Source organism: Chanos chanos, chromosome 14 (assembly GCF_902362185.1).
Source record: "Chanos chanos chromosome 14, fChaCha1.1, whole genome shotgun sequence".
In the NCBI taxonomy this organism is placed as follows: Eukaryota; Metazoa; Chordata; class Actinopteri; order Gonorynchiformes; family Chanidae; genus Chanos; species Chanos chanos.
The window spans coordinates 13,988,812-14,002,495 of NC_044508.1; the positions used below are offsets into that span (position 1 = coordinate 13,988,812).

Sequence of the window (13,684 nt, forward strand, 5' to 3'; positions counted from 1 at the left end):
AATATCAAACTCTTGAAAACCAATGTGACCTATGTTACCATTACCCAGAATATATTTTCTATCAGGGTAACACACAATGTGTTCCCTAAAGGATTGCAAATATGATGAAAATTTGATTACATATTATCGAAATAACCACACACATGGGCTGTAATAGTACTTAGGACCTGGTCCTTTCTGTAGCTTCGTCCATACTGTTGGCCTCCGGGGTTTGACATTCCAACCTCTTGCGCATGACGCAGTCAACTACTGAACGACTTAGTCAAATTGCCGATATCTCATCTCTACTTGTTTCATCAAAGGGCTCTCTCTCTCTCTCTCTCTCTCACACACACACACACACACACACACACATCGATTTAGCCCCTGGTTTTTCTCCTGGTTGGAGGCAGGCGCTGCATGACCAGAGCACCTGACCAGGGCTCAGTATAGTGTACACTGTATTCTCCCCTCCCGTTCTTCACAGAGCAAAGAAAAGAGGGGGGGGGGGGGGGGTCGAGACAAGAGGGGAAAAAAATGATAAGACGCTAAGGAATGCTCATGATTTCTAAGCCAAATTAAGCCATCATAAAACACGTGAGTTTTACTACCTCCTCTCTCTCTCTCTTTTTTCCTTCCACTGTAATCCTTTGAATCACAGTCATGTGCAAACACAGTCCGTTTTTTGAGACTGACATGAGGCTGGGGGTGGGGGGTGGGGGGGTGGGGGGGGGGGGGCTAATGACCTTTTATTCTAGGGTTCACCTGCGTAACCTGGGATGAATGTAAAAGACAGCCAGCGATCGGGAGGGACTTGAGTGAAAGACTTAGAGAAAAAAACCATCCAAACATCCATCTGTTAGTCACCAGCACGTGAGAGAACATGCTAACACTGTCCTACGTAAAACCCAAGTGGAAAAAGACTAGAGTGTAAAAGCAGCCTGAATGAGCATTACAGGGATTTTCTTAATCCCACATCACTATAAACACAGAGGAATGAGGGACCTAGTGAAAGAGTGCAGGGCTGGAACTCCCATAAGCAACAAGAAACAGAGCTAATGAACCTGAAGCTTTGATAGTACGAGGCTGCGAGGCATGTTTCATTTATATATATAAACATATAAACATATATATACACAAACACACACACACACATACATATATATATATATACACACACACACACATATATATATTTACACAGACACACACACACACATATATATATATATACACACAAACACACATATATATATATATATACACACACACACACATATATATACACATACATATATATATACACACACACAAATACATATATATATACACGTGTGTGTGTGTGTGTGTGTGTGTGTATATACATACATACATACATACACACACACACATACACACGAATACATTTTGACAATATGACCACTGGTTCAATTTTTGGTTTAAATTTATTAACAGAAACGTCTGAACATTATTACATGGAAATGAGAAGATCTCATGAACACATGGCACAATCATATTATATACATTCCAAAGAGAGGACAGGGCAGACACACACGCACACACGGCAGAGAAAGAGCAAACTGTGGGAGCCTGGGAGTGAGGCGGGGGTGGGGGTGGGGGTGGGGTGTTGAGCGACGACCTAAAAACGACAACTCCTGCGTCGCCGTCGCTACTGTGAAACACTGACGCTTTCAAAGTTAAAAATGTTCTTATAAAGAAACGCCGCTATTTCCAAGAATAGATAGAGTAATGAGAATTGTAATACTAGGCATTTGTCATACATTACGTGTATGTGTAAGGGGGTGTGTGTGTGTGTGTGTGTTCAATATACAACAAAAGTGTCTGGAACTTGAGAAAGCTCCAGAAGGAGTAGTTTACCACAGTGTAAGGCTTAACCGCCTATTGTCTGTCGACTGACACAATATGGACACAATTTTCATCACAAACATTCACATGTGCAGTTTTTCCACTAACTCTCTCTCTCGCTCGCGCTCTCTCTCTCTCTTTCTTGCTCTCTCCTTCTCTCTGTGGTTCTTTTTAAAAGATACTAAATGGAAAAAAAACAGACCTGTATATCTCTTCTTTAGCTTACAGTGCTCTCAAAGCTAATTGCACATAATGACATACTTTTTTTTTTTTGTTTGTTTTAGTCATAGTAGTATGTATACACGCATGTGTGTGTGAGTTAATACAGGAGATTAAAACTAACACATGAGTCACTTTCTTCTTTTCATTTTTTTTTCCTTCAGTTTCGTTTTTTGTTGTTTTTTTGTTTTTTTTTTCATGGCAGCTCATTTGCTAGACAGGCCTCCTCAGCCAGGTGGGGTCCATAAAAGAGGGCAAAAGGTCAGAGTTCAGTGGCCTGTGAGATAATCTTGTGTGGAATCTGAGGCGAAGGATTCGGCGTCTTCGTTGTCCGAGTCTTCGGTGCTGTCATCCGCGGCGGGCTCCCCGGTCAGCGCGATGCGGGCGTAGTCGTCCGTGTCTATGGATTTGCAGAAGTGGATTGCATATTTCAGCTTCTCTTCCAGGACCTGTTTGCAGGAGTATCTAGGCAGCTTCAGCAGGAAGAAACACGTGTACGACTCCGGCAGAAAGTGATCGGGTGGGTTGTATTTATCCAACACCTGAAGACAAAGGGAAGAGAGAAAGAGACGAGGCAACATTTTGAGCAAAAAGACCATTTAAAAAAAAAAAAAAAAAAAATGTAGGAAAAAAAAAAAAAGATAAGCTGAGAAATTGTGTGTTGTGAAAACAAAACTGTATTATAATGAACAAACTTCACAGTCTCCTCCGTGATATGCTAATTATAATGAATTATGCTGTTCATCATCTTAATGATTGTGTTATTATTACAGTTATACGTTATATGACTGTGGTGCAACATTGTGAGGTTTTTGCTTTGTGTTGGCCTGGACTCACTCACCTGCACTACGAAGTCTCGTCCACGGAAGTCAGCGATGGTGCGGGGCAGTCGTGTCCTCCCCCAGACGAAGCGGAGGAAGAGCGAACGCTCGGTGTTGGAGAAGGACTCCATGACCTCCCAGAACCACTGAATGAGAGGAGCAGTGGGTTCCACTCCTTTGTAAGTGGCCACTGACTTCAGCAAATGCAGAGGGATGTCTGGACTGCCACATACCTGAAAAATGAACAGGGGAGCAGAGGGTGAGCAGAGAGAGAGAGAGAGAGAGAGAGAGAAAACAGACAGGTGAGGAAAACGTAAGCAGAGAGGAGAGCAGAGAAGTGTGCAGTAGCTGGGGTGAATCCCACGCCGTGGGTTTTCTTACCATGGTCTCCAGCTCATATCCGGTGAAGAGAGAGAGCAGTGGTACCGGTACCACGCGGGCCATTCCCTCTCTCACGGCAGCCACCTGCTCATCAAACTCATGCAGCCTGTGTGGGATTAGCAGCGTATCATTAAAGCGCACACACACACACATACTCTGAATTTAACACAGGCCCAGTCGCAAATACACATGAGAGCCCACATCAAAGTCTCATATCCAGGCTACTGTAACGAAAAATCACTTTACTCTCTCTAATTAAGAGATTTATGTCTTTCTCTCTGAAAACTGAAAAATATATTGAATATATTTTCATGTGTCCTGAAGGAAAAATCTGAATGTCATTTAGGAGCCCTTTTGAAGGCCCCGGCAGATACACACACACACACACACAGACACAGAGTGTAAGAGACGTACCTGTAGTTGATGGCAAGGCGGACGTACTCGGCGCGGTTGTCCAGGCTGATGTGGGAGTGTTTGGAGCTGAGCTGGACTTCCTGTCCACAGGCGTTGGGCACAGTGAAGGGCAGAGGCATGGCTTCAAACTCCTCAGCAGACGCCTCATTATCTCTGATATACATCAGCCCTGGGATAAAGTCCTTATCAACCTGAACACACACACACACATACACACACACAATGACCCACCAAAATAATAACACACAAAGAATTACATATAGACATGCAAACACACATACACACACACACACTATATTAAGGTCATTTTTGACCATAACTGGGCACAAGGAGCAGCAGAATGAGGAGTGTGTTGGCCTCTTATTCTCAGACATGCAGGTTTGTGTAAGTAAGAGAGAGAAAGAGAAAGAGAGAGTAAAGGCAAGGTTTGTGTGATTGTGTGTGTGTGTGTGTGTGTGTGTGTGTGTGTGTGAGAGAGAGAGAGTGTAAAGGAGAGAGAGGCAGTCTTGTGCTGAGCACACTTCCTCTCTGCCCTTTGTGATGTCTTAAGGCTAAAGGCTAAGAACAAGAGCGGCTCTGTGAGAAAAAGCCGTTCTCCCTTAACAAACTGCATCACTGCACACACTCCACAAACTCATGATTACTGCGTGAACGCGGTCAAGCATCACACAGACCCACACTCTCATTCCTAAACAAACAATACACACACACACACACACCTTTCCCTATTCCTCCACAACCACAGATTTCATAAGTGCTTGTGTAATGAAAAAATGTGTTTCCGTCAACTCTACAGACCTACATAACTGTACAGCCGGGCCAGAACGTTGATGAACTACAATGTTCTACACTGTCCCTGTGTCTCTCTCACTAACACACAACCACACACACTAACACACTGTCCCTGTGTCTCTCTCACTAACACACAACCACACACACACACTAACACACAACCCTGTGTCTCTCTCACTAACACACAACCACACACACTAACACACAACCCTGTGTCTCTCTCACTAACACACAACCACACACACACTAACACACAACCCTGTGTCTCTCTCACTAACACACAACCACACACACTAACACACAACCCTGAGTTCTCTGACTAACACACAACCCTGACTTCTCTGACTAACACGAGCACTCTGTGGTTTCGGGAGCCATGTTCCAGTGTGTGTGTGTGTGTGTGTGTGTGTGTGTGTGTGTGTGGCAGAGAGCCTTGTGTGTCCACTCTGCCACAGGACAATGTAAAGAATGCCGTTTTCAGTGTCCACACTCTTTAGACTTATATAAAAGTTTTAAGCAACTTTCCAGACTCTTATGTAATCTCAGACTACAAAGATACTAAATCCCTCTGTACTCTTTAACAGAAAGGAGTTTAAGGAGAACCTGACTCCCGCCTCTGGGCATTCTGTAAGGCTGGAATGGTAAAGGTCCTTCACATGTATGTCAAAACAGCACCACCATATGAGTGTTTATGCAAGAATATTAAAAATACTCTCATATTTACAAATATGTCATGGGCCTCTAAAAAATGCATATATACAAAATACAAGAGAAAACACATACACACACACACACACACACACACACAGGTCGTACCTCACTGAGGTCAGCGATGGTCAGGTTCATGCCAGCCAGCTGTTTCCACACAGGCTCAGCCAGATACAGACTGAGTGGACTTCCTGTCCTGATAGCAATACCCAGCAGAACTCCTACACGCACAAACAAAATCAGATCAGACACAAACGTTCTATCCACTCGTGTGCTAATTTACTTATTTTATTTACTGTACAGTTTCACCCACTGCTGAATTAATTACTGATGGTAATTCACTTTATTAAAATTAACACTACAGTAAAAAGAAACACAGAATAGGAGGAGCTACCTTTGCAACACTGTGTGTGTGTGTGTGTGTGTGTACGTGTGTGTTCTGTACCTAAGAAGCGGAACATGTTGATGTGCAGTGGGGATTTGGCAGCAGGGTTGAGGAGAAAGCAGTCTCTGTTAGCACCAGACTCGTCTCTGCCGTTCGGAGTAACGATGAGAAGAGGAGTCAGACCGTTCTGGAGCTCCTCACACATCTCCGCGATGGATTCACTGTAACCTCCTCCACAGTCGTCCACTGACTCACCTACGCTCGCGGAAAATCCCCACGCAAAACATATGAGCGGATGCACACGCACAGACACACGCAAAGATAAAACCGCAGCCGTAGGTCTCGTCTCATTAATAAAGCAGAACGGAAGTTCGTATTCCTAAACAGCGTTTCAGTCACAGCTCAGAGCACAGACTCACCCACGAATTTGACCTTCCACACGCGGTGCGGGAGCAGCAGACTGTCTGGGCTGAATGAACTCATCTTTGCACACATCTGACCAAACACTGACTTAGTGCCGTCTGGACCTGCCAGCCCTCCTTTACTGCGAGAGCGCTTCACCTGCAGTGAGACAGAGAGAGAGAGAGAGGGAGAGTGAGACAGAGAGAGAGAACGGTTTCATTTCCACCAGTCCTAATGTTGTGTGAGTAATAAAGTGGTGCGGTGTGATGAGTGTGAACTCTTCGACGTGACGGTTGACCGCGCGGAGTCGGAGCTGCAGACGTAGCATGGAGCGCTACATGAGAGCGGCAGACTGTGACGCACTGCTGTCTGGGGTGGGGTGGTGGGGGAGGATGTCTACAGGAAACTCTGGCACCCCACTGACTGGGACATGAATCATTTCGCACCCACGGACACCACATTGTCTAATGAGAAATATCACACTGTGATATTTCTGTGGACGATACCAGAGTGCACCCGAGTCACACAGCAGTAAGTAAAGATACTGAGTGATGGTGTAACAGAGAGAGGGAGAGAAAGAGAATGATTTTCAGGATGTGTCTGTTGGGCAGGTTTCCCTATGTGTGTGTGTGTGTGTGTGCCTCTTTGGGTGTTTATGTGTATGTGTGTATGTGTGTATGTACCTGTATTCTGTTAAGCTCCACCACCGGTCCATGCTGCCTGTCACGCACCATCGTAGCTTGCACCACCTTACGGAACGCTGCCTCCTACAGAGTGATAAAGGCAACACATCTCAGAATATATACACCGATGTACAAACAGGTGAGAGAACGAGACTGAGTGAGAGTGTGTGTGTGTGTGTGAGAGAGAGAGAGAGGGAGAGAGAGAGTGTGACTGTGTGAATATACCTTGCCCTGCGATATAAGGATGCCTCTGAGGGTGTCAAAGCCGACAGCGGGGCCGTGTGTGTTCTGTCCCAGTCGTCCCTCCAGATGGAACATGGGAATACAGGGGCAGAAGAGCTCCGAGATGTGATGGAGCAGCAGCAGTCTGTTCCTCAGAGAAATGATGGGGATCTCCTGCAGGTGGTTATACTCCATAGGAACCTGCAACACGCACACACACACACACACACACACACACACACAGAGTTTTGTTAAATAACCTGTGCAGGTAAGAACAGCTTCGTAGCATAGCTTTATTGTTCAAGTAGCATTAGCTTTATGGAATACCCTTACCTATGGAGATAGCATTAGCTTAACGCCATAGGTTTACATGTGCATGTAGCATTAGCTTTGACAGAACTGTACCTGAGCAGGTAACATTAGCTTTGTGTGTTCTCTTAAGCTCAACCTGTTCAACACAGCTTTACCTGTGTAGATGCCATCAGTGTCATGGCATAGCTTTACCTCTAGCTTCAGGACATAACTCTGACTGTGAAGACAGCATTAGTTTCATAATTATAGTTTTATCTGTGTAGACAGCATGACCTTTACAGCTTTGCCTCCTCAGGGACTGAAGGCTGAACTGGACTGTTCTGACTGAACTGAACTGAACTGAACTAACTGAGGGCTGGTGACGGGTAGCATTGGTTTTCTGGTGCGTCACCTGAGCAGGTAGTTTTCCGGCGTTGGTGGGTTTGCTGGTGGACCACGCGAGTGTGTGTGCGGAGCCGCAGGCCACCCTGTTGATCTTTTTGCCTTGGAGTGCAGCAACCTGTCGTGGCCTCTGGATGGCGTTAGTGGTTCCGTCTCCCAACTGGCCTTCATCATTGTCACCCCATGTGTAGACTTCTCCTGAGCCAATCAAAACACAGGTTACAGGCCAGCTGTACTCTTAACAGCCAATCAAAACATCAAAAAGACAACCAGATATTTGAGTTACCTAATCATTATAGACATTATTTATTATGTTATCCACAAAAATCCATACAAAATGTTATTTCTGTATTCTGAACACTAAAAATCACTCATGTCTCACCATCCTCAGTGCAGCATACACAGTGAAGAGATCCAGTTGCTATGGCAATGACCTTTTTGCCCTGTAAGCCCTGGACCTGCCGGGGTCGCCGTACATGATCGTCTGAGCCATGGCCCAACCTGTGGTAATCTCCTTTCCCCCTGAGAACAGACACACACACACACACACACACACACACACACACACACGTCAACATCCTGCACACTGCTGTCTGTCATGACAGATGTAGTCAGTGTACTGTTTGTGACACTCACCATGTGTAGACTGCTCCAGATTTAGTCAGGGCCACAGAGAACTGAGAGCCACACTCCACCTTCACCACACCCAAGCCCGTCAGAGAGTCAATCTACAGACAGACAAACAGAGAGACGGGCAGACAGTGAGACAGCAGAAGGCATTATGTTAACTATAAAGTGGACATTATATTTGATACAGCATACAGCATTCAGTATACAGCATTCAGTAGTGTTGAGTACTGAGAGACAGCATTCAGTGGTGTTGTGTACAAACCAAATTCACAGTGTTTCAGTGTTGAGCGCTGATCAGAGCAGTGCTGAATACTGATAAGATGGAGTATTCAGCAGTGTACAGTATTCATCAAATTAACCCCTCAGTAATGTTGAATACTTGTCAGAGGCAATGTTCAGTAGTGTTGAGTAATGTTCAGAAAGTGCAGACTTACCTTCATGGGCACTTTGCAGCCATCACTGCCCCCACGTCCTAATTTCCCATAATCACCATCTCCCCATGACCACACCATGTCATCGTCAGTCAAACACAACGTCTGGGCATCACCACTGCCACACGCTACGTCAATCACCCTGTGGCCCTGCAGGGCATCCACCTACACACACACACACACACATACACAGACACAGACACAGACACATACACACACAAGACTAAATGTAACATATATGTCTGTACAGTCTCCGAGAATAGCATACACTGGGCTTCAAACATAAAACGCCGTCATTATAACATATACTCATACACACAAGCATAAAGGCCTGATTATTGGTCTGGATGTCTGTGTGAAATGTATGAGTCCAGTGAGTGGCTGCTAACTACTGCACGCAGTCCACTCAATGCCAGCCACAAAACTTAACACATTACTATTTCTGTAAGAGAGAGAGAGTCTGTGTGTGTGTGTGTGTGTGTGTGTGTGTGTGTGTGAGTGTGTGTGTGAGAGAGAGAGAGAGAGAGACAGGGAACAAGAGTGAGAGAGTTTCCAGCGTTTCCACCATCAATGCCATTAAAGCCACACTTGCACGCACCAGTTTGGGTTTGAGTTGGTCCTCGCTGTCACCGTGTCCCAGACGTCCATAGCGACCTTTGCCCCAAGTGTAGAGTTCTCCACTGGCTGTGATACAGGCACTGTGAGCTCCACCTGCAGCAATGTCCACGACCTCCACCCCTCTCAACGACTCAATCACCCGCGGGCGGTCACACGGACTGCAGAAACACAAAACAACAAGGGTTAGAAACAAAGGCCAAAACAACTAAATCTATACAGTTTTCTCTTCCAATATGAAATGGGTAAAACCATGAATGATGGTACCTCCATCTAGATTTTCATACCACCATACATAAAAGATAACGACTTCACTGCACGTCAACTATGACAACGGGTGCCCTCTGCAGGTTGCTATGAGTACTGCAGCTGGGTAAATGGATCTCATTCATCTTTCTGTGAGGCCTGACTGGTGTAATATGATCATCGTGTGATGTGATCTGTGTGCGCTTGTACCTCCTGTTCCCGTGGCCCAGTTTCCCGTCTTCGGCCTCACCCCACGAGTACACCTCCCCCTCTGATGACAGCGCCAAGCAGTGCTTCCCACCAGAGTTCACCGCCACCTTCCTGATAAACACGTGTTGGATGGACTCCAGCAATGTTGGCGTGGAAACCGACTCCGTCCCGCCGATCCCCAGCCGCCCGCCGGCCCCGTAACCCGTTGCGTAAAGCTAGAACAGAGAGCGCCAGCACGGATGAAAGGGGGCATTTGTATAACACATAACCACCCTCAGTGTAGTTCAGCTGGGTGTGGATATATAATGTGTTTTACAGGCACATACTCACAGAGTAGCTTTATACAGTTCTGTGCTTAGCACATCCAGTTAGCAAGGCTGAGCTGACATTGGTAAATGTGTTTTTTTTCAGTAAAAGTTGAGGAATGTGAATGCTCATTTGCGTTTTGAGCGCTGCAAATGTTTGATCCGTTGATTAACAGACTGATATGGAAGCTGACTCACTTTCCCGTCTGCAGTGACGGCAAACAGTGTCTGTTCCCCACCGATCAGCTGCACCGGTCGTAAGGTGGCCAAGGCTTCTGTAGGGGTGGGCACTTTGACCTTTGCCCCCTCGATTCCGCCCAGCTGACCCCTGTGGTTATGTCCCCATCCGTAGATGGTTCCGCTACCGCCAGCAGACAGAGTCCAGTCGTCTGGACGCCTGAGCGTGAACAAAACACTCCACTGCATGACAGGTCACAGGTCACAGGTCACACGTAGAGATAACACTGTAGTTTCACCTTCGCATTGACAGAACTGACTAATGTTCATTTTCTTAAACACGGTCACTCCCCGTGTGGTGAAGCTGAAGCTCCCATTAGCGTTAGAGAAACCCTACACAGTTACCACTGTTTAGAAATGAGTAGGCCATAAAGGACGGGACCGGAGCGGTTTCTGATCTCTCACCTGTTCATCCACTGCACCAGCTGTTCGTCCTGCTCTTTCCTGAAGAGCTCATGACTCTCGTGTAGATTATTCATGTTCTCGTGATCCGCCATCAGCTCCCGAATCTTCTTCGCCACCTTGGAAACGAAGTTTAAAGTTACAACAGAGTAATGATGTAACATGATTTAAATAAAAACAAACAGTATAAAATCAATGATAATAAGACAGTAATCATGATGGAAATGGGCCAATGGGCCTACCTCATCCAAAAAGGGGCGTGGCAGAGGCGTGCGCTTCTCCAATGCCACGGCAACCCTGGAGGCGGTGCAGTACCTGCGGAACCATGCCCACTTGTGCGTTTCTGCACAGCAGGGTAGTGTGTCCAACTCTAAATCACATGCCAATGCCACCAGCACCTACACAAACACACGTACACAGACACCTCGTCTAAGTAACACCATCTGAGCGGATGGTAGCAGGTGTGAAAGGGCATTGTGAATGGGAAAGGTTTGTCCTTCTCTCGCTTTTTCAGCACTCAACAGTGCTCTATTACAATTAATCGCAACCACCATTTCTCCCTCTCTCTCTCTCTCACACACACAAACACACACACACACACACACACACACACAAACACACACCTTAAAGAAGGGACTGTGGAGCAGCTGTTTTCCTCCTCTGACGATGGGGTCCTCATACTCATACTGTCTCTGTAGGGCCTCAGGAAGACCTTTCACCAGGGCCGCTAGAGCACTGCCTGTAAAACTCTACACACACACACGTACACAGACACAGACACACGCACGCACAAAGATACACAAACACACACACACACAAATACTTTTACTGACATATACCTCGCCATTTTACAATTTATACATATACAACTAAAACTACATACAATCTCATGTAAGAAATAATCAATCATTTGCCACTTTCTCTTGGTGGAGCCAAAACACACACGCGCGACTCACCACAGAGCGAGGCTCCCCTTCACTGTCTCCCAGTAGGCGGTTGATATTGATAGACTGACCATACTCTGTGGTCAGCAGCTTGCGCAGTCTCTGCAGGGCCCACATGCGGTGACCAGCCGCTACGTCACAGACAAGAGGACAAGAGAGGACAACAAGTCAGGGCATATGAGCCAATCAGCACTTGAGATTCTTCACAAGAAGAAAAAAAAAAAAAAAACGAAAAACAAAACAACAATAGCAGTTGACAAAAGATCAGAAAGTTTGAGCTCCTACTTTTGGGTCTGTTTTCACATTTAATTTATATTCTGTGGAACATATCAACTTCAGTGATCCAACTGATCATTTATACAAACCGTAGCGTGGTAAACAGTTAAAACGGGTTTATAAGAAGTGGGTGTTTGTATATGGATACATGTAATAAGAACAAATCCATTCTTACCCAGGGCACTGAGCTGAGCACAGGCAGCCAGAGAGGCAGCCAGCCTGGGGACGATGCTCCTGTTAGAGGCAAAGTTCAGCCGGAAGTCCAGCAGACAGGTGACAAGATCCATAGAGGGACAGGAGAGGATACAGCGGTCTGACAGCAGGTCTTTAGGACCTGAGGGGGGGGGGGGGGGGGGGGGGGGGGGGAATGAATTATTAGTTAACCACATAATGAGTGAATTCAGCAAGTTGGTGGTTGTCCGTGTGTTTGTGACATCACATACCAGCAGCAGGCATGATGGGATAAACGGTAAACCGCCAGCCCCATCCATTCACAGAACCGTCGCTGGTGAACTTCCACTTTAGCTCATCTCCAGGAATCCGCAGCTCGCTGGACCAATCAGACCACTCCCTCCCTGAGAGAGAAGTAATGATGCAAAAACTTTATTTGGCTGTTTTTACAATGGAATTTTCTGCAAAATCAGAGTTTAATGAGGCAGCAAAAAAACAATTTAAATCAGTATGGTGAGGGAAAGAACGAGAAGTGTGTAACAGTCTGAAATAGGATCAGATTAGGTCACCTGAGCGGACAGAGACAATCCTATTAGCCCCATCCATGATGGTGAGGGGGTCGTGCCGTCTCTCAGTGGAACACTGGCGGTCAAACTCCACCCGCAGTCCCTCAGCCCCTAAAACACGGTCCATCACAGTAAAGTCTTCACTTTCAACTACAACACGCTCTACTCTCATCCCAGATCTACATATCTGAGGGTTAAAAAACTAAACCAGATACACAAACTCAAACATCTTCCTCCCTCTGTGTCATTACCCTCGAATGATCAAAAACTCACAATCTACCTCTCACTTTTCCCATGTCGTCCCTTAGTGTCGAAACTGTTCCTAAAGCTATATTACGTGAAACACAGCAGTCGTAGTGAACTACATTATCACACCGGTGTGTGATGTTGTTACCTGGGATCTTGACGGTGCCGCTGGTGGAGGTGTCGTCCGTGTAAGGGTGGCTGCTCTCCACCACCACAGGCTGGGAGGACAGACGCCCGCTCTGAGAGTCGGTCGCTACGTCTTCCAACTCCGTCACACACAACTCCAACAACATGTCTGCAACCTACACACACACACACACACACACACACACACACACACGTACACCCACAAGCAAATGAGTTTCCAAATAAAAAATAACTTGTGCAGCCAGAATGACTAAATGAATGACTAAATGAAGGACTAAATGAAGGACTAAATGAATGACTAAATGAATGACTAAATGAATGCGTGAACGACCGTGCGCTGACCTGTGGGTAAGCAGTGCCCATGCCCGACAGGACGGCGGAGAGAACCTCTTTTCCTTTCTCTCCTGCCCGAGCAGACACCGCCAGCTTCAGCAAATCCACCAGCACACGCGTGTCATCAGGCACCAGCAAACTGGTGAATTCATCCAAATACTGGGGCTCTGGGCCTACTGCTTTACTCTGGCTCTCGGAGTCCTGTTAAACACCACACACACCCACCCACCCACACACACACACACACAGACACACAGACAGACACACAGACAGACAGGCAGACAGACAGACAGACACACACAGACGGACACACAGACGGGAAAATAACTATCCAAACAAACAAACTCAGCTTCGTTCTGA

At 46.3% G+C, this 13,684-nt stretch overlaps 1 protein-coding gene across 1 annotated transcript in view; it reads right to left on the reverse strand.

The window, feature by feature from the left end:
- Positions 1-1,447: 1,447 nt before the first annotated feature.
- The window catches only part of herc2 (HECT and RLD domain containing E3 ubiquitin protein ligase 2), a 46,256-nt gene continuing 34,019 nt past the window's right edge, over positions 1,448-13,684 (reverse strand). Inside the window, exons 69-93 of the mRNA XM_030792050.1 lie at positions 13,334-13,525; positions 12,993-13,146; positions 12,602-12,709; positions 12,305-12,436; positions 12,037-12,195; positions 11,598-11,716; positions 11,265-11,390; positions 10,884-11,039; positions 10,645-10,760; positions 10,201-10,399; positions 9,698-9,912; positions 9,225-9,402; positions 8,630-8,791; positions 8,202-8,293; positions 7,948-8,087; positions 7,576-7,763; positions 6,876-7,073; positions 6,651-6,734; positions 5,985-6,126; positions 5,626-5,820; positions 5,289-5,401; positions 3,681-3,871; positions 3,267-3,372; positions 2,906-3,118; positions 1,448-2,606 (exon numbers count right to left, since the gene is read on the reverse strand). Of these exons, the coding sequence (XP_030647910.1) occupies positions 2,334-2,606; positions 2,906-3,118; positions 3,267-3,372; positions 3,681-3,871; positions 5,289-5,401; positions 5,626-5,820; positions 5,985-6,126; positions 6,651-6,734; positions 6,876-7,073; positions 7,576-7,763; positions 7,948-8,087; positions 8,202-8,293; positions 8,630-8,791; positions 9,225-9,402; positions 9,698-9,912; positions 10,201-10,399; positions 10,645-10,760; positions 10,884-11,039; positions 11,265-11,390; positions 11,598-11,716; positions 12,037-12,195; positions 12,305-12,436; positions 12,602-12,709; positions 12,993-13,146; positions 13,334-13,525 (3,951 nt within the window). The 3' untranslated portion in view covers positions 1,448-2,333. The remainder of the gene's footprint in view (positions 2,607-2,905; positions 3,119-3,266; positions 3,373-3,680; positions 3,872-5,288; positions 5,402-5,625; positions 5,821-5,984; positions 6,127-6,650; positions 6,735-6,875; positions 7,074-7,575; positions 7,764-7,947; positions 8,088-8,201; positions 8,294-8,629; positions 8,792-9,224; positions 9,403-9,697; positions 9,913-10,200; positions 10,400-10,644; positions 10,761-10,883; positions 11,040-11,264; positions 11,391-11,597; positions 11,717-12,036; positions 12,196-12,304; positions 12,437-12,601; positions 12,710-12,992; positions 13,147-13,333; positions 13,526-13,684) is intronic.